Here is a 23,325-nt window from a genome sequence, read left to right as displayed (position 1 = left end):
GCTGCCTGTAAACATGTGCGGTCCGGCGGCCACGGCGGTCTCTAATTGGTCGGCGCTGCACACGCCTCCACAAGCCCCCACCGCTCCCCTTCTCCTCCGAAAGAAGGTAATGCAACCGGGGAGGATGCTCCATTGAAAACAATGACGCAAGGAGAGATTGGAAGCGAGAAGGGAGGGGGTTATGGCAGAGGGAAGAAAGGAAAAAGGCGGGAATTTAGGCTGTGGAAGAGAGAAGATTTGGACCAGGCAGCAAAGCTTCATGCTTTAACCTACTTGTACAGCCTACTTTTCAGGTGCCGTGGGACCTCTGAATTACTATGATCTGGTTAAAAATAAATAAATAAAATGAGCTGAACTGGTCTGCGTTTTTGCTTATAAAAACAACAGGTTATTTCCCTTTTTTTAACATGCCAGTTTTGTTCTGGTAAAACTGGTTGTCGAACATAAGGTCTGGGGACCATAATCGCCCTGGCAAAGACTTTAACCGGTCCCACAGTTTTATAACAAATAAAGGAGGGTATAACTTTGGACTCTTAAATATATTTTCACAACTTTTACTGCTGTTTTGTTTTTTATAGATGGATAGATAGATACAATTGCATTGTTTTTTATCATTTTTCATCTTTATACCAGCACAGTGGATTTTACACCAAGTGCAAACTTTCACTTTGAATTCAAGGGGTTGCATTCATACAGTCATTTTCATACAGATGCTCAAAAGTAATTGGAGAGTTAACCAAAGGACGATGATGTGGCTACTGATAGAAGTAGCAGGATAAACAGCAGGATGTGAAGTGTACAGGGCTACACTCTCCGGATAATGTCTCAAAGCATGCTGCAAAAGCAACCCAAAAGTTTCTCAAATCAAAGAAATTGGATATTTTTCAATTGCCAGGTCAGTCACCTAATCCCAGCCCAATAGAGCATGCTTTTCAGTTCCTGAAGAAAAAACTGAAACCAGAGAGAACCCCACAAACAAGCAAAGAGGCAATACAAATAAAAAAGATGTGCTGCTGTATACTAATGGACCTAATTGTACAGAACATCGTAGAGCAGGGATGTCAAACTCATTTTACATACTGGATCATATAAAGCCCATTGTCATCTTAATTGGGCCTGACCAGTGAAATTTGCTTTTTAGTCAGTGCAAAGAAGTTGATTAAAATGATTAAAATATAGTTAAAAGACCAAAATTTATGCTGTTCTTCACATTTTCCAAAGATGTCCAATAGGCCAGATTGGAGGCTTTGTTGGTCAATTCTGACCCCTGGGCCTTATTTTTGACAACCCTGCAATTGAGCCTGAAAAGGAGGGAAAGGAGTAGAAGAAGCAGAAAGACACAAAGAACCGAAAGGGGAGCAGAGGAGGACAGGAGGGAGACAACAACAGGTGTGAGGACCCTTCGATTAAACAGCATTATCCTTATAGGAAGAAGGAAAAAAAATACTTTACATACTTAGGGATGAATTTATATCATCATAAATACATTTTAATTTTCCAAGGATAGACAGCGCCCTCCATAACGTTTTAGAACTGTAAGAAAAAAGTCAGCAGGGTCTTATTAAACACTTGTGCCCAGGGGTCTCTAACTTGATGACCGGGGTAGTCCCCTTCCTTCAAATAATCTTAAAGCCGCCTCAGAGGGCTGTTAACTCTCATATAGCTGGCATCACGTACTAAATGAGACATTTAAAAGTGTGATTTCACAAGCTATCGCTCTCTGAGAACCAAAAAAGTCCCGGGATAAATCTCTCTCTTTTGAAAAGAAAGTTCAGTTTGATAAATCAAGTGTGCCAGCACGCTGATTCATCGTAATTATCACCCAGCGTGGCAGAGAAAATACACCAAAGAATGTTATCACAGAAACAAATGACCTAATTAATGTCAAACGTTAATGTTTTTGGAAACTCTTACCCAGCGTACAATCCTTCTACAAGACATCGCCCCAGAGAATTAAAAGACAAAATGGCACCATTTATTATACTTATATATTTAATAGAACAATTCATGTCATAAAATATTTACATGCACAGAATGGAAATTGGACAGAGTGGAGTGACAGATGTGGCTATAACCGCCAAACCAGGCTTTGCCCTTTAATCAAAGGCGGGTGTCACCATAGAGTTGTCTGATGGTCGTGAGCGGGAGGAGGGGGAGGAGAAGGGAGGGGGCGGGGGGCAAATCATCTCATTTAGTGAGGGTGCTTCTCCACTCCCCCCCAATCCCTATAAGGAAATAGGTGTTTATCTGACCAACAGCTTGAGAGAATAATCTTTTGGTGCAAGTAAGCATCTTTTAGCGGTGTGTTTAAGTTTTGTCCTGATTAGATTTGGCACCAACACCCCCCCCAACTTTGGCAGATCTTCCTTCCTAGTGAAAAAGAAAACAACAAAACTGATAATTAAAGATGTTTTTCTCATAAAATACTGGGAGGTGGGTGTGTGGGGGGGGGGGAGTGGCATTTAAAATCCTCTTTCACAGTAGCAACACTGGGAGATACAACAGCATTTCAAATGTATATAATTTATTAATCCGATAGCAGTCAGAGCAGGCCGTATGAAACCACGGGCGAGCTCCAGCATGTCTAATGAAACCACGGGCGAGCTCCAGCATGTCTAATGAAACACAAACCCGATGCTGGAGATACTGTAACGCTGTAATATTCTGATGTGGGTGGAAACAGATGACACCGATTTTTCTGCTAAGAGGTTACATACTGTAGCAATGATAAAAATAATAATGATGACAAAAAAAAGATATTTACAGCACAAAGCAGAGGCAGTATTCATTTAAAAATAAACAGTAACGAGGCAATTTCTTTTTTGTGTTTAATAAAAGTACCACAGGTTTCTTAATATGCATGTACCAAAGGGAGCTGTACCATATGTCTGGCATTTCAATGGATATTCTCAGATATGAAACGCCATCAACTTTGAGTTAAAATAACATGAAAACATGGTTGAAGTTGTTGTTTTTTTCTTAAAACAAGTCATACAATCAGTGCTTTTAATCTTATTTTAAAACTATATGACTCTGGACATTGTACAAATAAGTAAAAGCTCACATTAAATTTTCCAGCGAGTAACAGTTGATTAAAATACTCCTCTAACTACAAGCCTCGATTGGCACTGTCGTCAGTTCAAGCTACACAGAGACAGGCATGGTTTCCTGTATTTAAAAGAAAAAAAGAAGCGCTAGATGTTGAAAAGTGTGCAGCGATGTTAACTGCTTTCGATAATCTGTACTTGTGCTTTAATGCCGACAGAAGACTGTACCAAGAATAGACTCGAGGAAACATACGAAGTACAATAATACAAGCTCGTCGCGTCATTTCATCACAATATGTCATCTGAACTTGTTTGACCAAAGTGTGCAAAATGACAATATACACTGACACATTCATTTTTCTTTCTTTCTTTCATTTGTTTGTTGTTTTTTTAAAAACAATGAACTCTTTAAATGCTCTGGGGGGAACACGTACCTAACTGCCACAATCCTCGCAACTCATTTTCATTTAGTATCTCAGTAAAAACGCTAGAAATTTAATTTTTTTTATAAATGCCTATTCGCTTTTTTCTCTCACAGACATACTTTAACATTTCACAATTACACAACAATAATCGTCTTCAAATAAATATGAAATTCACAAAAAAAACCCTTTGACATCGACTGTAGCTCTTCTAAAAGAACAACAACAAAAAAAAGCTTTAAAAACGTGTTGCGACACTTCCCTTCTTCCTTCACTCCTCGTTTTCCGTTTTTTTTGGCTCGCCACAGATGACTAGCGTCAACCTGCGACACGCTAAGCCCACACACATGCGCCGTGTAGTCTGAGCAATGACACGTGTGCGCGGCAGGGAATTCATCAGCTGTGTTAAATGGTGAAAATCTACTGAATGCAACCTCTGTCTCTGCTAACCGTTTGGCAGCAAAACTGAGAGGGGTGGGAGAAACCTCATTTCTTGTGGAGAATGCACAGTGGAGGTGTTGCCGACCTGACAGGAAAAAAGCCTAAAAATACACCACCTGACACCTCAATAAAACATGACACTGAGTCACTCGGAAGAAACTAGAAAGACTAGCAGCTGCAGAGAGAGCACACAAATAATATAACCTTCACGTGTGTAAGTGCATGAATTTCACCATCACTTTATGGCACTGAATTACTTTTTTCTTTTTCTTAGATAGTGTCGTTAGCTAACTATTAAAATGCTGCATGAGTGTTGCGATTGGATATTTATTTGGTAGTTTAACTATTGAATATTTTTCTTCCACAATCAAGTGTTGTTAAGGCCCACCAGTACCGATGACATTCACCATGACTGATGAACTAAAGGAGTCAAGTTTGGATATGATAAACCGTACCCAGGCTATAAGGAGGATGCTCGTGCACGGCTGGGTGGATGCTGCGGCGAGCTGTTTTCTGTTCACAAGTCATGCGCCCAAAGCATCCTTGATAGCAAGCTTAAAGCACTGCAGCGAAGTCTGTTAGATGCATCCAGGCGATACGAGGAGGGGAGCGGGGACGATGACTTAAAGGCGGGACATTTCTGGGCCCAGACCCAGCTCTCCGACGCTTTCATAGTCGGGCTCCGCCTTGCCCACGTCTGACCCCTCGGCTCGGTGCTCGTCCTCTGAGCTATTAGTCTTTGGGATGCGGATGGTTTCGTAGCCTGGGTCTGTGCTGTCGGCGGGGCCGGGCTCATCGGGTTGGCTGTAGATATCTCGAACGGTGGCGTAGAGGTCACCGGAGGAGGAGGCCGGGACCAGACCTTTAATCTCCGCTATGCTGCTGTAGTCGTGCTCTTTGTCCTCCTCGTTAACAGCGTCGTCACAGTTTGTTTTGTTGACTGTGGAGTACACCGCTGACTGAAAGGCACAGAGAGAGAGAGAGAAAGACAAAAATGACACAAACCGTTAACCACAATCGTGTTGTTTTTCTTCTTCTTCTTTAGTTGGGTTATTACTCATCTAATATCGCCAAAAAAGCTGCACGTCAAAAACGGCACAACAGTGGAGATAATAAGATTGTTAAAACACTGACGCATTCATACTCAAGGACCCCTGCTACATCCCCCCCCCCCCCCCCCCTCCCCAAGCACATTGTGTGATGTTATCTGACTATTTTTCCACTGTGTTCTATTTTTTTTTTTCTCGGGTGCTCGGAGCATTTGCATTCGCACAGCAGAGGAGCTGCTGTCTCGGGACCGGAGACGTCAGTTTTGGGAATAAGGGAGTTTAACACACACTTACCTCATTGTCTGACAGAACGTGGTTGTCGAACTTCGGTGCAGGAGACGGAGGGGAGTGTAACTGGAGGGGAAAAGAACAAAAAAAACAAAAAGAACATTTAGATATGGGAGTCGGTGTATAAAAGGAAAAGAGTGAGGTTTTAAAAGCTTCCACGGTTGCTTAAATCACCCAACAGCGTCCGTTAAAAGAATCTGAAGGTATGTTACACATTTTCATTTTCAGGAATTTAGATGTAAAAAAAACCTCTTTTTAATATATATCAAAGCAAGGCAAACCCAATACAGCAAACAGAGCTGATCCAAACACCTTTGAAGGAATTAAATGAAGACATAGTGGACTTCATATCGAGCTTTATTATTAAAACATGCTGGCAAACTATCGACAAGTTCTCAGACTCAGTACCCAGCAGAAACAGTACCCAGCAGAAAAGCACCATGAGTATGAAAGAACGCCTGGTAGCTGATCGATAGTGAAATTCTAAAGTGTTCCCAGCAGTGGGAGGAAAACACGCTCTGCATTTTCGCTTTAAACAGTCGAGCACGCGAAGCTACAGCTCGCAACAGGCACTCGTTCATTAAAAAAATTAATAAATAATGGAGTGAAAGTCGGTAGGCAGCGACGGAGAATGCGATGCTTTTGTGCAGTCTCTGTCCACTCCGTCTTATGACCAATGAGAGGGCCATTAATCAAAAAAGCATATCTGACAGCAGCACAAAACACCTCAGGAGCCTAATAAGAATCTCAATAACCCCGCCAGCACTGACTAAAGAGTTTATGTCTAGTGGAAAATAAGGGAAAATATTGTTAGGTTTTTTTAAATTCAGATGTAGTCCTTGGACAATCCAAGGTTAACGGTAATACACTTAAAAAGAAAAAGGGGAAATGTGCTCCCTGCTGAGGCACAGCACTCGATGCCTCACGCGAGCTACAACGTTAGGTACTGAATGAAAACCTGTGCTCGGAGCCCATCCATCAAACTGTCCACCGCAGCTGTACAGCCGAGTATCTTCATGCAGACACATGTTTCTCCAGCGTTTTCTCCAAGCACTTAAATCAATATGATGACTTTATGGTTAATGCATGTTTGGAGACATGATTACTTTTATAGATCCAACATACACTCGTGATGCAGCTGACGCCTTTTACGTTTCACTTTAATTAGCCAACCAATTAGGCAGAATGCCCCCAGAGGAGTGTTTGCACGAAACAAGGACGTAGGTGACATGACCCAGACACCGCACCTCCAACTTTGTTAATCTAATGTGAAGCTCGCCTCAAGTATTATTGCAAATTAGAGTGGAATTTTTCATTTAGTCGGACGCGCATCAAGCATCTAAACTGCAGATGGGTGTTAAAATTTGAGTCGTAAAAACTCAATTGTGTCCGCGTGAAACATTTCTTTTATTAAACGAAGAACCGCGACAGGACGGGTGCTTGTTTTGTGTCGATACACATCAGGACATTACGTCTGACAGATTAATATTTTGCTGTGTTGCAGTAAGGTGGTATGCTTATGTCTGTGGGTATAAGGGAGGATTATGGGAGCTTGTTTATGTGCACATAGGTGACACAGTGATATACGGGGCAACAGGTTTGACTGTAAGCTGATTATAGCTGTCTCAGAGGATGGGCGAGTCAGGTGTCAGTGTGTCCGTCACAGTGACGCGCATGTTAAGACACATATACAGTGGGGCAAAAAAGTATTTAGTCAGCCACCAATCGTGCAAGTTCCCCCACCTAAAATGATGACAGAGGTCAGTAATTTGCACCAGAGGTACACTTCAACTGTGAGAGACAGAATGTGAAAAAAAAATCCATGAATCCACATGGTAGGATTTGTAAAGAATTTATTGGTAAATCAGGGTGGAAAATAAGTATTTGGTCAATAACAAAAATACAATTCAATACTTTGTAACATAACCTTTGTTGGCAATAACAGAGGTCAAACGTTTACTATAGGTCTTTACCAGGTTTGCACACACAGTAGCTGGTATTTTGGCCCATTCCTCCATGCAGATCTTCTCGAGAGCAGTGATGTTTTGGGGCTGTCGCCGAGCAACACGGACTTTCAACTCCCGCCACAGATTTTCTATGGGGTTGAGGTCTGGAGACTGGCTAGGCCACTCCAGGACTTTCAAATGCTTCTTACGGAGCCACTCCTTTGTTGCCCGGGCGGTGTGTTTTGGATCATTGTCATGTTGGAAGACCCAGCCTCGTTTCATCTTCAAAGTTCTCACTGATGGAAGGAGGTTTTGGCTCAAAATCTCACGATACATGGCCCCATTCATTCTGTCCTTAACACGGATCAGTCGTCCTGTCCCCTTGGCAGAAAAACAGCCCCATAGCATGATGTTTCCACCCCCATGCTTCACAGTAGGTATGGTGTTCTTGGGATGCAACTCAGTATTCTTCTTCCTCCAAACACGACGAGTTGAGTTTACACCAAAAAGTTCTACTTTGGTTTCATCTGACCACATGACATTCTCCCAATCCTCTGCTGTATCATCCATGTGCTCTCTGGCAAACTTCAGACGGGCCTGGACATGCACTGGCTTCAGCAGCGGAACACGTCTGGCACTGCGGGATTTGATTCCCTGCCGTTGTAGTGTGTTACTGATGGTGACCTTTGTTACTTTGGTCCCAGCTCTCTGCAGGTCATTCACCAGGTCCCCCCGTGTGGTTCTGGGATCTTTGCTCACCGTTCTCATGATCATTTTGACCCCACGGGATGAGATCTTGCGTGGAGCCCCAGATCAAGGGAGATTATCAGTGGTCTTGTATGTCTTCCATTTTCTGATGATTGCTCCCACAGTTGATTTTTTCACACCAAGCTGCTTGCCTATTGTAGATTCACTCTTCCCAGTCTGGTGCAGGTCTACAATACTTTTCCTGGTGTCCTTCGAAAGCTCTTTGGTCTTGGCCATGGCGGAGTTTGGAGTCTGACTGTTTGAGGCTGTGGACAGGTGTCTTTTATACGGATGATGAGTTCAAACAGGTGCCATTCATACAGGTAACGAGTGGGGGACAGAAAAGCTTCTTACAGAAGACGTTACAGGTCTGTGAGAGCCAGAGATTTTCCTTGTTTGAGGTGACCAAATACTTATTTTCCACCCTGATTTACGAATAAATTCTTTACAAATCCTACCATGTGAATTCATGGATTTTTTTTTCACATTCTGTCTCTCACAGTTGAAGTGTACCTCTGGTGCAAATTACTGACCTCTGTCATCATTTTAAGTGGGGGAACTTGCACAATCGGTGGCTGACTAAATACTTTTTTGCCCCACTGTATATTATATGAGCATGAATAGACCAGTTCAGGGTGTTGGAGCTGCATGTAGTTGGTCAAGTACATACGGTTAGGTTTTGCCTCTGTGAACAGTTGAGATATAATTTGAAGGAAGACTTTCAGCTTCAATTTAAGGGGTTCAGCAAAAGAAATGCATTAAATGCAGGCCTTTTTATTTCTGCAGCCACCTGTAGTTGCAACTTGTTTGTGGGTCTTTCTGCCTTCAGTAACTTAGAAGCTGCTTTAGTGGGCAGGAAATCAGGTGACTGACTTCAAGAGTATCACATTTCTTTGAGAAACTTTTGGGTTGCTTTTTCACTTCACTTTGAATCATTATCCATTTTTGCAGTGACGCATGTTCCAATCAGTTTAGCAGCATTTGTCTGAATCTGATAAGGGAGTATAGCCCTGTACACTTCACAATTCATCCTGCTGCTTCTATCAGCGTTCACATCACCAATAAACACCAGTATCCCAGTTTTATATGCTCATACCATAACATTGTCTGCAGCATGTTTGTTCATCTCTATTTGGTCCTAAGAATTTTTTAGTGCGGGCAAAGTCTAAGCTGGACTTCATGTTCTTGAGTGTAACCAGTGGTTTGCACCTCTTTTAAGCTCTCTCTGTTTCTCCATACCTTGTAGACCAGGGGTGTCAAACACGATGCCCGGGGATTAGAATCAGATTCCATTCCAGCCTACTGGATGTAAAGAAGGGAATAAATTTGGACGTTTAACTGCATTTTCAAAGTTTACAGCTTTATCTCGACTGATAAAGAGAACCCCCATGGCCATTCATGCTTACACCAAAGTAATTAGACCTCATTTTGACAGTTCCATTGAACAGCTATGCTAACACTTTGAGAAGAACCTTCACACAACACTGAAAATGCTTCAGTTGAGCCTTTGAAAATGGGGTACTATGTACAAAAATGGCTAAAATTCCTAAAAAGTTAATGCAATAATTTTGTGAGACCACTTCAATTAAAGCTGAAAGTCTGCACTTCAATCACATCTTGACTGTTTGATGTTCACCACCAACTGCGATGGCGTACAGCCGCAAACTTGTAAACTACATTAAGACTAATATATATTCTCTCCCATACCACAAAAGCCATCAATAGTGATTCTCTTTAGCAACAGCTCAGCAGTGCTGACACGCCACATATCACAGTTCACCTGGACCGTGCCCCCCCAATGTATACCCCGGCAGCCCAGAGGCTGGGTCAAATTCATTTCCTGCACCTTGCATGAAAAGCCTGCAGGCGACACACAAGCAAATGATTGCAAACAAGTGTTAGTGCTGTTTATGGCAGTTCAATCACTGTTCAGTGCACACAATCACAGAAGCCGTGAAGAAAAGGTCACAAAGGCTGCGGACGTGTGTTTCAGTGTAGCTGCAGCAAATATTACAATAATAATAAGCAGGTGTGTGTGTGTGTATGGAAATTTACTGCATATAAGAAAAAAGTGCCACTGTGTGTGTGTGTGTGTGTGTGTGTGTGTGTGTGTGTGGGTGTGTGTGTGTGTGAGAGAGAGAGCAGCATTTACTGAGCTGCTACCTGGGGGGATTCCTTTCAGACATTTACATTCATGCACCTCTGAGATTGCCTGTGTGTGTGCGTAAGAGACAGAGACGGAGAGAGAGTTTCTATAGTCCATATCATCCATCATGAAGCCAGACTAACTGTCGTAGAGATGGTGGCCAGCTGGTGCTCACTAGGCGCGCGCATACTCACACACACTTGGTCAGACAAGACAAATCACAGACGACTCCTGGTCATACATGGGCGTAAACCACAGGGAGCCAAGAACATTCATGCTTAACCTTAAATACGCCCCAGGGTGTCTATGCGTAGCAGAATATATGTAAACACACACACATCATAAAACCTGCATATGTGTTTGGTGTGTGTGTGTGTGTTTAACTTGAGGGGATGGGGGAAACTAATATATATGCGGGTGGATGTTAAATTCTGTGTATTTTAAAAATGTGCAAGTGTGTGTGTGTGTGTGGGTGTATGGTTTCCAGAGCTGTGTGAAGATACATTTGGAATTTGCAAGATTAAGATTTTATCACAGATATGGGGGTTAGACGAGGCCATGCCTGCTGTCCAAACGAGCAGCAGTGATGAACTAATTGGCTACAAAAACACCAGAGACAAAGGAACAAAGACGTGTGAATAAAGTAAAAAGATACATCAACACAGAAAAGAGGGACCCAAACCTAAAGTTCAGAAAAATACAGAATAGTTCCGGTTTATAACAACATGGGTCTTCTTGTTGCTTAGTGCTGTTATTTGTATCAGTTGCAACAACTTACAACATTACTAAGAGGAAAGCAGCAGTTAGACAAACGAGCAACCAGACAGATTATCATAAAGAGCGTATTTAAAGCAAGGACAGTAAAAACATAAATAAATGGATTTACCTTCCGAGTTGGAAAAGCAAAGCCAATGTGGAGGTGCCTCAAACCTGCATTCTATCTGATGGCCACCAGATGGCGACAGCTGTGGTTGCAGAAAGACTTTTACTCCTATAAAAGGCTAATCCGCTTTCCCTTCGAATTTCCTTTCATCCACTCATTTTCGATGATATTAAATAAAAATTTTTGTCTATTTTGAAAGTTTTGGTCTTGGTTTGTATTTTAAACGGAGGATTATCTGAAGTATGATATTGCATGCTCATTGGCTAATAAGTTATCTGTCACAAGTTGCAGTCAGATGTCTTTTTACAACCAAGATGGCGATGGCAGAAACACTCATCTCCGGGTACTGCACCTCCCTCCCACATTTTAAAGACATGTGTAGGGTTAGTTTAACTGGTTACTGTAATGTTTACCGCTGTAACCACTTTAATCTAGTTGGCTAACCGACAAATATTCACTAAATAGAAACACAAAGCATAACAGAGCATCAGTGTATTTAATTAGAAAGTAAAGCAAGTTATTGACCTGACGCTAACTTATCTTAAGAGGAACAAGAACACCTGTGCTAAAATGCAATGGACCAACAACACCACAAACTCGTATATCTTTTTACACTGCCCCCTGGTGACAGCACACTGGCACAACACTGTAAACAAATGTATGTAAAAAGTGCTGTAACATTAGAAGTATAATTTAAAAGTACTTTAAGTTAAGAGATGATCTCTGTGGCAGGCTGATAATGTGATTCTTTGTCTGATGCAATTCTTTGAGCTGAGAGTGTGTTGGTTCTCTGATGGATCTCAGCATGCTGTAAGCAGCAGCAGCAGCAGCAGCTCTGCCCTGCCTTGTTCAGTCCACGATAATGAACTGCTATGCTTCTCTTTTTACCTTTTCTTTTACTCTTCCTCCATCTCTTCTTCTACACATCTCCACATCTCACCCTCTGTAGCAGTTTTCTTCTGCCTCATCCTTTTTTTCTCGCCGCCTCCTTGTCGATGACTTCGTTTGTATACTCCTGGCTTTCTTTCTTTCTTTTTTTTCCCTCCTTGTCTCTCACTCCTCTCTTTCCTCCTCACCCGTCATGCCTGCCAGTCCTTTCCGAGTTTTTTCAACTCTCCCATCATCTCTCTGTCACTATCTCCATTTCATCTATTACTCTCTCCTGCTCTTCTCACTTCGGCTCCCATTTTCATTTTTTTCTCTCCTCCCTTCACTCCCACACCGTGTTTTTTTGTGGTTTTTTTCCCTTCTCACCATCAAATTTCTTTCTTCGGTCTGCCAGTCTCCATAAAGCAGCACGAGATGTCAGCTTAGCGGATAATAATTGTAGCGGAGAGACACATCTCTCTTTTTCTTTCTTCTCCGTGGTCTTTATCTCAAGCCAGGCATGATGTTGAGAAGATGACCGACATCAGCTATATATTGGTATAAATTGTGTTATTAAGATGGGGAGAATGAAAGAGTGAATCCCTATCATTACCGTAGGATGATAAGTTTCAGCCTTTTTATGCGTGTGGGTTTGTCAAATGGAAATCTTATATTAAGACTAAACTGACTCAACTTTTTCCAACAACGTTCCGTTTTTCCTCGTGGAATAATGCCACAATTAAAGCCCATTTGTTCAAGAGAAGCTTTGCTGTGTTTGTGGTTGTTGTGCTTCGAGAAAAAACCTCGGCATCCCCTTCAGTAGCAGTGCAACATTTTTTGGGTGGTGCATCAAGTGCCATGATGCTACCCACTTCTACTGCTCTTACCCATTTATGTGATATCTGCTAATTTAACAAAAGTTTAAGAGCAGTTTGCAGTTTAAGAGCTCCAGGGTCACAGCGTAACTGAAAATTACAACTCTACTTATTATTCTTGTTGTTAAAAATGTAAAAATTAATTTCGTTTCTCCCCTTTTTTCCCTGCACAGCTCCATTAAAAGCTTTTCATTTCTCTGTTCCATCAAATTAACAATGTTCATTATGCAGATTCTAGCTGATTAAATCTACATGCAGGAGACGCATAACACACGCTGGGCACCGCACTCAGTGGAAGCTGAGAAGCGGCGAACACGTCTTTCTCGACCGCACGACTGAATCAAACAAAAGAAAGTAAAATGCAATGTTATATTTTTAGGGTGACATCATCGTATCAAAGATTTATTTGGGTGTTGTAAAATATTTGTAAAGATTTTATGACATCCAGTGCTTAACAAATTTATTAGACCACCACTCAATATATAAGGTTCGAGCCACACTTGATGAAAATTAACATTATTGGTAATTACCAAATTGTTTTCTTAATTTAATCAAAATGGACTTGATTTGATTTTCTGATTAAAATATAATTGTTTTTAGCTGAGAATTTTCAAATTGACCACTTTACAAAAAAACGTAATTTTCAGTGTTATTTTAGCATTATATTTTATATTTTAACATTATGTTTTTAATGCGACAATATAATTATTGTTATCCATGAATTTTCAAATGTGCTGTTTTACAAAAAAGTAAAAAATGTTAAAGTACATTATTATTTTTTTCTACTTACATCCCTGAACAGAAAAAATAGTTTTATGTCTACAAAAAAAACACATTTAAACAATTTTTTGACTGATTTGTAAAATTGAAAGGTGATCTAATAAGTTTGTTAAGCGCTCTAAACGACAAACGTTTTTTTACTATAATGTCTAGAACTGCATTGCATTGCTGTATTTTTCTTTTTTGTTTCATTCTACATAATCTTAACAACAATAGCTGCTTCATTCCTCCCCTCCATGTAACCTGTCCTCCCTGGCCTTTAAACACCCTCATGCTCTCTCTGAATGCATTATAGCGAATACGAATGAAATACTATCACTATCACTTTCTTTTCAAAGCAGTGTTTTGTCAAGATGGTCGAGAATGGATTCATAGTTTTTACCGATCTGAGTATTTTATGCCAAGGGAAATTGAAAAATGACTTTCCCTGTCATATAGTTTCATCATCTGACTAATGCTCATTTTCCCCGTCGTCACAGGTTACTTTTCTTCTTTCCTGCCACGCTTCCTCTCGCTCACGATGACACATTGAATGAAAGTTGACTCTAATAAAACTGCTCGCTCTTTAATCAGACGCCGCCTGTAATAAGCAACTGCGGTTATACAGTACAAATATTCAATCACTGGAACGCTCCTACATGCAGCACAGCATAAATGAGACCTTACTTACAATTCACGTGGGGCTTTCTCACAAACATAAGCTAATAAGCACACCCACGAGCACCATCTTTGGTTGCTGGTTGATTCAGAGTGTGTGGAATCATCTAGCGTCCCCTTAGTTATAGTTAATGGATTGGAAAATGGAATTTATCCAAATTTCATCAAAAATGTTTGTTTTCAGTTCTTGTTTTAAAGTTGTTGTTTTTTTTAGTAGAAATAAAACCAAATTATGATCCATTCACAAAAACACATAACGTTACCTTTTCACATCTGTATGTAAGTATACGGAGAGAAATTTGCCTCAAAAGTGTTGAAAATGTGAACGATGTCATATCAAGTATAAACTAAGATTTCCAACCGCGTTCGGTGATTTGTGCGTAACTCACACGAGCATGCTTCATTCCATGCACAAAAACGATGCAATTATTTTACACATGCACACATCCAAACCTGAATAAATACGAATCATTTATGCACAATTTATTAAGTTCTCCTCATCAATCTAATAATTTTACCTTTCAAAAACCTTTCTGTGCGTACAAATGTCGAAAACTACACATATTGATGCCCACGTAGGGTTTTGAGACAAATTCAACACTGCCAGCTTCACAAATGTAAGATGCATTTAAGTCCCATAAATACTTTGAAATCTGTTACAGTATTCATTACTGCTGTCACTGCAACGTTTATAGAATATTTATGAGCCTTTAGTACACAAGATCAGAAAGACCTCTCATTTATCTGAAATATAAATGAGAGGTCCCCCCCCTGAACATTTATGCAGTAGATCAGCTGTGTCTGTTTGTTGGCTGAGGGAGCCACACCTGATGTGCGGATCAAGTCCATCCCAGCTTCGGCTCAGCACTGTGCACGATGCAGACGGCAACAGATTTGTAACAGACGGCAAAAGATTTGCAATGTATCACAGTTAATTGCCGCATTACTGCAAACAGATTAATGTAACTGCCAACTTGACCTCACTCACTCAAAAACTGACCGCAGACTGACTCCGTCTTATTGCTGTTTCTCCCATTTTATTGCCGTCTTGATGCACCAAAGACGGTTTGAGGACGCCAATTCACTCTAGTAGTAGTAGTAGTTTCAGACCACGACCCCGTTTCAGTGTTATTCTACTTCAAAGGCATAAAGATCATGAGCTGATTGCACATGTTCACAGCAATGTTGGTGGCGCTGTGGTCTCTAACCAGTGTTTCCGCCAGTGTGACTGTAGACTTGGTTTGCGTTCGTTTTTACATTGAAACAGGTGTTTGATGGCATCGTGAAATCTGGAGCATGCCTTAGTGAAGTCATCAAACTGACATAATGCTTTCTCTAACCTCAAAAATGCCAATTTTTGGTCCTCACAAAGATGTTTAAACAAGTAGACACACACACACACACACACAGTACCCTATAGTCACTCAAAAAAAATCTCCCAAAAAGTCCTAGAGACACACACTCAAACAAGCTTACCTCTCCATTGTGCAGCCCAGCCTCCGCGAGCCCGTTCATCATCAGCGCTGGCTGGTTGTCATTTTCATCCAGAACCTTCTCCGGTACCGGTGGCGGTAAATCCTCCTCTGGCTCCTCCTGAGGCTTTTGTTGAGGAACGGCAGCATTACCAGAGCGCCTTTTGGCCTCCATGTCTGCGCTGTGACGGCTCTTCTTATTCAGGTTGACAGAGGCGTACTCCGCCCCGGCGAAGATGGGCCCCCGCTCAGGTGTGCTTGGGCTGATGTGGCCGTTAAGAAGAGCGGGAGGATGAGGCGGAGGTTCGTCTGGACTCGGCTGGATGGTACCGTTTGGGAGGCCAGCCTCTGCAGGACCATCTTTGAGCTCCTTGACCGTCTCGTACAGGGATTCATCGGCACTGACGTCACGTGAGGCCACGGCCATCTCCTTCACCACCTTAACATCAGAAACACACACTGGTCTTACGTGCATTCAAAAACAAGAAATAACTTTTTGATGTTTCTGCCTCCTGGCTCGAAAATCACTCAATTCACCAGCCACTTGTGAAAAGATCCCTAGGCGTAATCAATCAATCAGTCATTTACTCAGTCAAGCAGCATTCAACATTACAAGCTTTAATCTCCTCCAGTGAGCATGTCCGAACTTACTATGAGTAAAGAAAAAAACCCATCATTCTGCTGTTTAAAGGTGACTTTTAAACACTGACCTCATAAGTGCTGTCTCCTGAGGGTGGGGGTCCGTTCCCGATAAGGGCGTTGTTGGGAGGGATGCTGGGAAGCTGGCGGGCCTGAGGGCACTTGGAGGACCTGAGCTCTGATTGGCTGGAGAGCATCTCCTCTGACAACTGGGGACTGGTGTCCTGTGTGTCCGTGAGAACTGGAGGGAAGAAGAAAAGAGTCAGGGCGAGGAGGAAACAGCATCTTTTTACGACTGCATTTAACATTGACTATAACACGAACCAAAGCTGACCAGCAAACACGCTTCATAACAGCCATCACGTGTCAGGAAAAAACACACTGCATGGATGTTGTATCACGCGGTCTAAATATTAACTACGCAGACAACAATGGCAGGACATGACGAGCTGATAGGAACTCTATCGGCTTACTTGTACCGCTGGTGAGAGGCCCATTGTGAGAGGTGCTGACCGCCGCGTCAGTCGCTGGACTGTCTGCTGATTGGCTGATGTCTCTCTCTGAAACCTGCACAACAAAGGATAAGCTCTTTGTCACTGCTGCACCACAGCTCGCAGGCTTGGAGGCTTCAAGCAAATAAAACCTCAGTCTCAGATTCTTTAAATTACAAAAACCTACAGAAATGAATTTGCACGTCTTCCTTATGTTGCACGGGATGGACATCCGTCACACCTCCGTGCAATCGAAAAGCCATATGTGCGGTGCATTACCTTCAGGATCCTTGAAGCCCAAATTTAAATTTTCATGCTTTCCTGACTCTTTATCTCGCTTCATCTAAGCTTTTCCAAACACATTATTTATTACTTTAAGGTAATTATAAAACCGTTATGCATTCCTAATTAAGTGTAGCTTATTTTTACCTACCAAGAAAAGACATCTAAAGACAGCTAACAGCTTCTGCGAGTATGAGTAACAGGCAGCTCTTGTTTTATGCAGCTGATTTCATATTAATTCATTTATAAGAGGCACTAAAATTGAATCAAGCATAAGCAACACATCAAGCCGAACAGGGTAAAAGGACGGCGTCTGTAGTGTCACATTAATAATTATAATAACAATAGGAAGACGCTACCTTAAGGATACCCACAGGGTAATTTGTCTCCCTGCTTGTCTCAATAGGAGGCTAAAGAACAACAGCTGTGAAGCTGGCAGGGACTCAGTTGTGTTGCAGTCGGGTTTAAACCATGCTCTGACAGTTTCTGTGCTTGCAACATCATATAAGCATGGAAAAAAATCTGCATCTCTAACTCAACTTGCACAGTACAAAAAAAGCAGAAGAAGAAGAAGAAGAAGAAGGGTTTAAAAAAAGCTCAAGTTTCCTGTTTTATCAGCCTAAGCTGAGCAGAATCAACTCTGAGAGTGAGCAAACACTCAGATCAACAGTGAGAAGAAACTAGTAATTAACAGAGGATGATTTATCAACATGCACTTCATGCATAAACTGTAATGCTTTAGTTTCCACGACGATTGCTCAGTCAGTCACTAATGAGAGAGCAGAGAAAGTCAAAACCTTTCAAAGAGTGCACGCCAAGACTGCTCTTTGTCTGGGGTTTGCGGTTTTTCCTTGTGTGAGCAGAGGGACATGCATCAGAAGCTCCATAACTCCACCTAGTGGTCACGCACTCTCATAGCTGTCGGTGCCAATGACGTAATCTTTAGCTGTTTTATGAAACCACTAATTTTATGCTGTCGTTTCGTGATTTAGGCACACGTTACATCCATCTTTCTTTTTATAGTCCATTAATCTTGTGTCATCCATCCCAATGAGAATATCTTGTGTACACCACAGATGCAATAACTCACAACTTCACCACCACTCAGGAATCACAGAGGAGTGTAACGCTGTTTTGTGACTCGGACATGTCATCTTTGTTCTTATTAACCCCAGGCAGTGACAAAAGAAGCGTAAAATAAAGCATAAAGTTATAATACTCTCCAAAAATGAAAGCTAAACAAGAACCAGCGTCACTCTGATCCAAGCCGTCAAGGACGATAATCACTGTAATTCTCTTTTTTTGCAAATTCTGTTACAATCCCATGACAATGTCTCATTAATTGCTCTCCCCAGACATTCACATTCTTTTACAGTTTCAACACAGCTAACATTAACATCTCCTTGCTGGTGTGTCAAATTATTTTTTTGTAGGTCACTAACTGTAAAAAATCTGAGTGACACAAAGTATTGACAGCACAGATTCAACAAGGTGCTGGAAACATTCCTCAGAGGTTTTGGTTGGACTTGTTTGCTGTACATCTGTGACGTGAATCTCCCGTTGCACTGGTTCCAGCGTCAAGAAACCAGTTTGAGATGATGTGAGATTTGTGACATGCTGTTATCCTGCTGGAAGCAGCCAACAGAAGCTAACTGTGGTCATAAAGAGATGGACAAGGTCAGCAACGACACTCAGGTAGGCTGCGGTGTTTAATCAATCCTCAGCCGGTACTACGATGTGTCCCAGGAAAATATTACACCACATTGCATCATTGTATCACCAGCCTGAAATGTTGAAACAAGGCAGGAGGAATCTAGAACATTGCTTTCACCTTATTCTGACCCTACCATCCGAGTATCACATCAGCTACAGAGTCTTATAAAACCAGGTAATGTTTTTCCAATCTTCTACTCTCCAATTTGGGTGAGCCTCGTTTTCCTTTTGTCAGCTGAGTAACGTACACTCAGCGTGGTGTGTTGTGTGTTTAGAGATGGTTTTCAGCATCCCTTTGTTGTAAGATATGAAGCGGCCATTCTCCTCTGACCTCGGGCATCGACCCAGAGGACTCACTCTCATCACCATCTTCTGTAAACTCTAGAGATGGTTGTGTGGGAAAATCCCCGCTGATCGGCAGTTTCAGAAATACTCAGACCAGCACGTCTGAAACCGACAATCATGCCAAAGTCACTGAACTCTTTCTTCCTCATTCTGATGCTCAGTTTGAACTTCAGCAGGTCGTCTCGGCTTGCTGCCTTGCTGTAATGTGACTGCCTGATTAGATATTTGCATTAATCAGCAACTGAACAGATTGAACCTGTTGATGTGTTTGTCCTACACTGTGTCGCAGACACTCTTTGCATTTGTGATCAAACTGATTGAGCAACTGCTAAACAATCACAGAGGCTGGTCTTTAATCCTCTTAGAACAAAACGGATCACTTTGCCCTGCTTCTGATGGACCTCCACGGGGTGCTTCCTGTATCTAAACTGATTTAAATACTAATTTTGGTTAATCTGCACCCTGTGAGTTTAAAACACTTGAACTCTCTAACGATGGGGAGAAACAGGAGGGACAGCGTTCACTGATGCTGGCTGCAGGAGAGACAGACAGATTGCAGCTCAGCGAGGAAGAGTTAATCTACTCAACCACGAAGACAAAAACCCCCATTTAACCTGTCAGGCTACGACACGGTCCGTCGTACAAATGGGTCCCTCTTGAAACAATTTGATCACCTGGCAATTGGGCTAATGCTTAAAGGTTGCAGTGAAGATATCAATCAAATGCAAAAAGGCTCTGAAGAACACACACACACACACACACACACACACACACACACACACACACACACACACACACACACACACACACACAAACGCATATAAACACACAAACCCCCAGAGGGGAAGTCAGAATAAGAAAGTAAGTGGATGTCACTTAACCTGTGAAAGCTCGACATTTGTCACACTTAAGTGGTGCTTGGTTACTGAAGCATCAATATTATAGTAGTTTGTAATGACTACCTCTGCCCATTACACAGTCTTCAAAAGGACATAGCGGACGTTCGCCACGCATCATTATGAGCGTCGCATAGCACGGGGTAAAAGGTCAACTCTACAAATAATAATAATCTTTTGTTTTTCTTAATAGTATCCCTTATTTCTGTTTTAAGGCAGCACGACATTAAAATAAGTGACATGTGACGAGCAGGCAGTGGAGTTTCCCACGTGTTTTCTTAGCGGGAGAAACCACTTCCCTGTTGGCAGCCGTGAGCCGTTCAGAAACAACCTCTCGCTAACAACTGGAGGCTGTCAATCAGCCGTACGCAGGGAGGCTTTGTTCTCTGTATGTTTCTGTGTCAGCGTGATCGACGTGGGTTACGACGCAAAGAGTCGGAGGGTGTGTTCTAGTGTCACAGGACGTCACGTAAGGGCGGAGATGTGTGTCAGTGTGCACGCGTGTTACTGAGGAGGCACGCAGCTAAACTCTATCCACAGCTCCACTTGCCGATCGCTCCAGCGCCTGACTAAAGATACACACTCCCACACTTGGACTAATGAGAAGAGTATGCGTGGGTGCTTTTGTTTAAGGCTCTGAGTCGATATTTTGACAGAGTTTTAACCAAATGGCTGATCTTTGACTGCAAGAGCTGACGGTTTCTTAAACTTCCTGAAATCTGACCTGATGTATCTTTTAAAAAAACAATTATGTTTAGAGAAAATATTTTTTATGCAAAAAAAAGTGCCTTTCAGTGTATGAGTGTAATCACACTATGATTAAGCCTGAAAACATTCAGCTGTTCGCTCTACTTGTTCTTCTTTCAGCTGCTCCCGTTAGGGGTCGCCACAGCGCATCGGCACCCTATCCCCAGTTTCCTCCCCTGTCACACCAGCCCTCTGCATGTCCTTCACTACATTCATGAATCTCCTCTGCGGTCTTGTTTTCCTCCTGCCTGTGAGCTCCATATTCAGCATCATCTCATCCAAATCATCTAAACTTTGTCTCCAAACCCTCATCTCTCTTCAACCTGCTCCCTACTCTTACAGACACCAATGCCGTCTGCGAACATCATAGAGACACGCCTGCCTGAATTCATTTAACAAAAACAAACTTTATCAACTTTTCATTCACTGTCATTAACCCCCTCCCCCAGGGGGTTGGTGTTAGCTGGTGCTGCAAAACAGCAAAGTGTGAAACCATTTTTGATTAGTTGTCTTTCAGAGGTAATACCCACAGACCTCAAATACCTGCCTTAGAGCTTCCTATGTTAAGGATCAAATAATGGACCTTGCCGATTAAAAACCAAACCACAGACAGGTTTTGCAAATAAACTGTGCCTTGAAGTCCTGCATACACACCGCTTGACTTTTTAAAAATGTAACAGTGTTAGTATGCATCCTTGCTATTAAAAATAAACAAATAAAACATTATTATTTCATTCCTCTTCAGGACTGTAGCTTTGATATATTGAGAGAAAAGGCTGTGGAAACCTGAAGGAAAAACTCACTCCATTCACCAGGCTCTGATGATCTCCCGCTGGGTGTCCATTCACCGCTTTCTTCTGCCTGAAGAGAAGAAGAAAGGAGAGATGAGAAAACAGAGCAACACATCAAGTGTTAGAGCAGCCTGCACAGCTAAACACGGGGGCTCAGCTGTGCATGCAAAGAACTGTGAAAGCAAAGCGTGCCTCCAGATTAGGGACCAAAAACCTGTTTTATAATTGTACAACTCTTCCACATATTATGCTTTCAACCCAACCATCAAATAAATCCAAGAAAATTCTAATCTTGAATCTTCTGACAAATTAAAAAAAACACAGAAATCAAATATTAATTTGCAAATATGAGTTTTATTTATTACATTTGTTGCTTTATAGCTTTTTTAAATAGCACTCCTTTTTCTTCTGTTAGAGTAATCTAAAATTAAATCAAACATTCAAACAAAAACAACTGAACTGGGATCAGTAAAATGTAATAATAACCATCACTAATAAATATTACATTCCTTCAGACACGTCCGCTTTAACCTCCTAAAACCTGAACTCTTTCATGGAATGGCTTTATAAATTTCTCTTTGCTATTTGGGCTGATTGGGACCTGATGAATGTAAAAACAAAGAATTACCTGATTTTTTTGTTTCTGAGAAAAATAAGATCCACATAAGGGGACATCTGTTTTAAATTTCGATAAAACAGTGGCAGTATAATGTCCTCGTCAGTGGATATCAGGCCCTTGTAGAGCAAAATTTAGTATTTTGGTCTAGACAACCCAAAATGTGATGTCTATATATGTGGAGGCCAGGTCCTAGGAGGTTAAGGCAGACCTGCTGTGAGCAGGTAAACCCTGTGAGGCTCAGCCTTCAGCCTGCTCAGAAACACTCCATTTCAGACATTTTTGTTCTACTCTGGCTCTCTGTGATGTCACTGAGAACAGATAATCTAACTGTGGGCATCTAAAGATAGACAACTGTCTATCTTTAGCTCCACCTCGAAACTCCTGTTCTAATCAGATGAAGAAGTTGCTCTAAAGGAGGAGGAGCTATGTCGAGGGACAAATAAAGACTGCATGTATATGCATGTGCAACACTGCTTTCATGCTGCTGTGACACTTAGTTTTTCATTCACGGGTTAATCAAATTTGACTTTATGTCATAAAACAGGCTGCGGCGAGCTGATGCATATCTAACTGCATTATACTTGTTTCGAATGTTCTGCTCTCATCTACATGAGAAGAAAAGTGACATCTTCTTTATTTACCTCTGCAAATCTGAAAACTTCAAAACCGGCCACCTGCCAAACGTCTCCCTGCGGGACATTAACATTCAACTCAGCTCTCTGCAGGGCAAAGAAAAACTCATTTCTCTTAGCTCCTGGGGGCTACATATAAAAACAATTACAATCCCACACGTTGGAACCGCTGCGTAAGAGGTGGGCGTTTGTGTTGAATATACAGCCCGTCACGTCACGCCGCAAAGTAAATGCCTCATTAATCTCTTAGCCATTACTTCAGTGCAATCCCAATGAGACAAAACAAAGCTTTACGCACTATAGCGAAGTTCGCAGCGTAGACTCGTTAACATTAAATCTTCATTACGCGCTGGGTCGTTAAGTCGGTCAAATTAACTTTTAGTTTCAGTTGTGCTGCTTTATTTGGAGTCTGCTTGCATCAGCTCTTTACGGGGATTACACGAAAGGAAAGTTAAATGACAAGGAAACGTGTTTCTCTTTTATATATATAGATAGATGGGAGTGTGTACGGCTGCTTAGAGACAGCACATGCTTCCATTCATAATTATTA

General features: G+C 41.8%; 1 protein-coding gene across 2 annotated transcripts in view; it reads right to left on the bottom strand.

Moving 5' to 3' along the window:
• Positions 1-2,032: 2,032 nt before the first annotated feature.
• Positions 2,033-23,325, bottom strand: part of pag1 (phosphoprotein membrane anchor with glycosphingolipid microdomains 1) — a 61,494-nt gene continuing 40,201 nt past the window's right edge. For both annotated transcript variants that reach the window (XM_085346084.1, XM_085346085.1), the window contains 6 exons: positions 21,537-21,594; positions 16,733-16,826; positions 16,331-16,500; positions 15,625-16,059; positions 5,254-5,313; positions 2,033-4,869 (listed from right to left, as the gene is read on the bottom strand). In XM_085346084.1, the coding sequence (XP_085202210.1) occupies positions 4,534-4,869; positions 5,254-5,313; positions 15,625-16,059; positions 16,331-16,500; positions 16,733-16,826; positions 21,537-21,594 (1,153 nt within the window). In that variant the 3' untranslated portion in view covers positions 2,033-4,533. The remainder of the gene's footprint in view (positions 4,870-5,253; positions 5,314-15,624; positions 16,060-16,330; positions 16,501-16,732; positions 16,827-21,536; positions 21,595-23,325) is intronic.

The sequence above is a fragment of the Diplotaxodon limnothrissa genome, linkage group LG22, assembly GCF_057381915.1.
Source record: "Diplotaxodon limnothrissa isolate DT_005_m linkage group LG22, D_limnothrissa_male_GT1.1, whole genome shotgun sequence".
Classification (NCBI taxonomy): domain Eukaryota; kingdom Metazoa; phylum Chordata; class Actinopteri; order Cichliformes; family Cichlidae; genus Diplotaxodon; species Diplotaxodon limnothrissa.
Note: the sequence above shows the minus strand (reverse complement) of the source record. Positions and strands in the feature narration are given on the sequence as shown.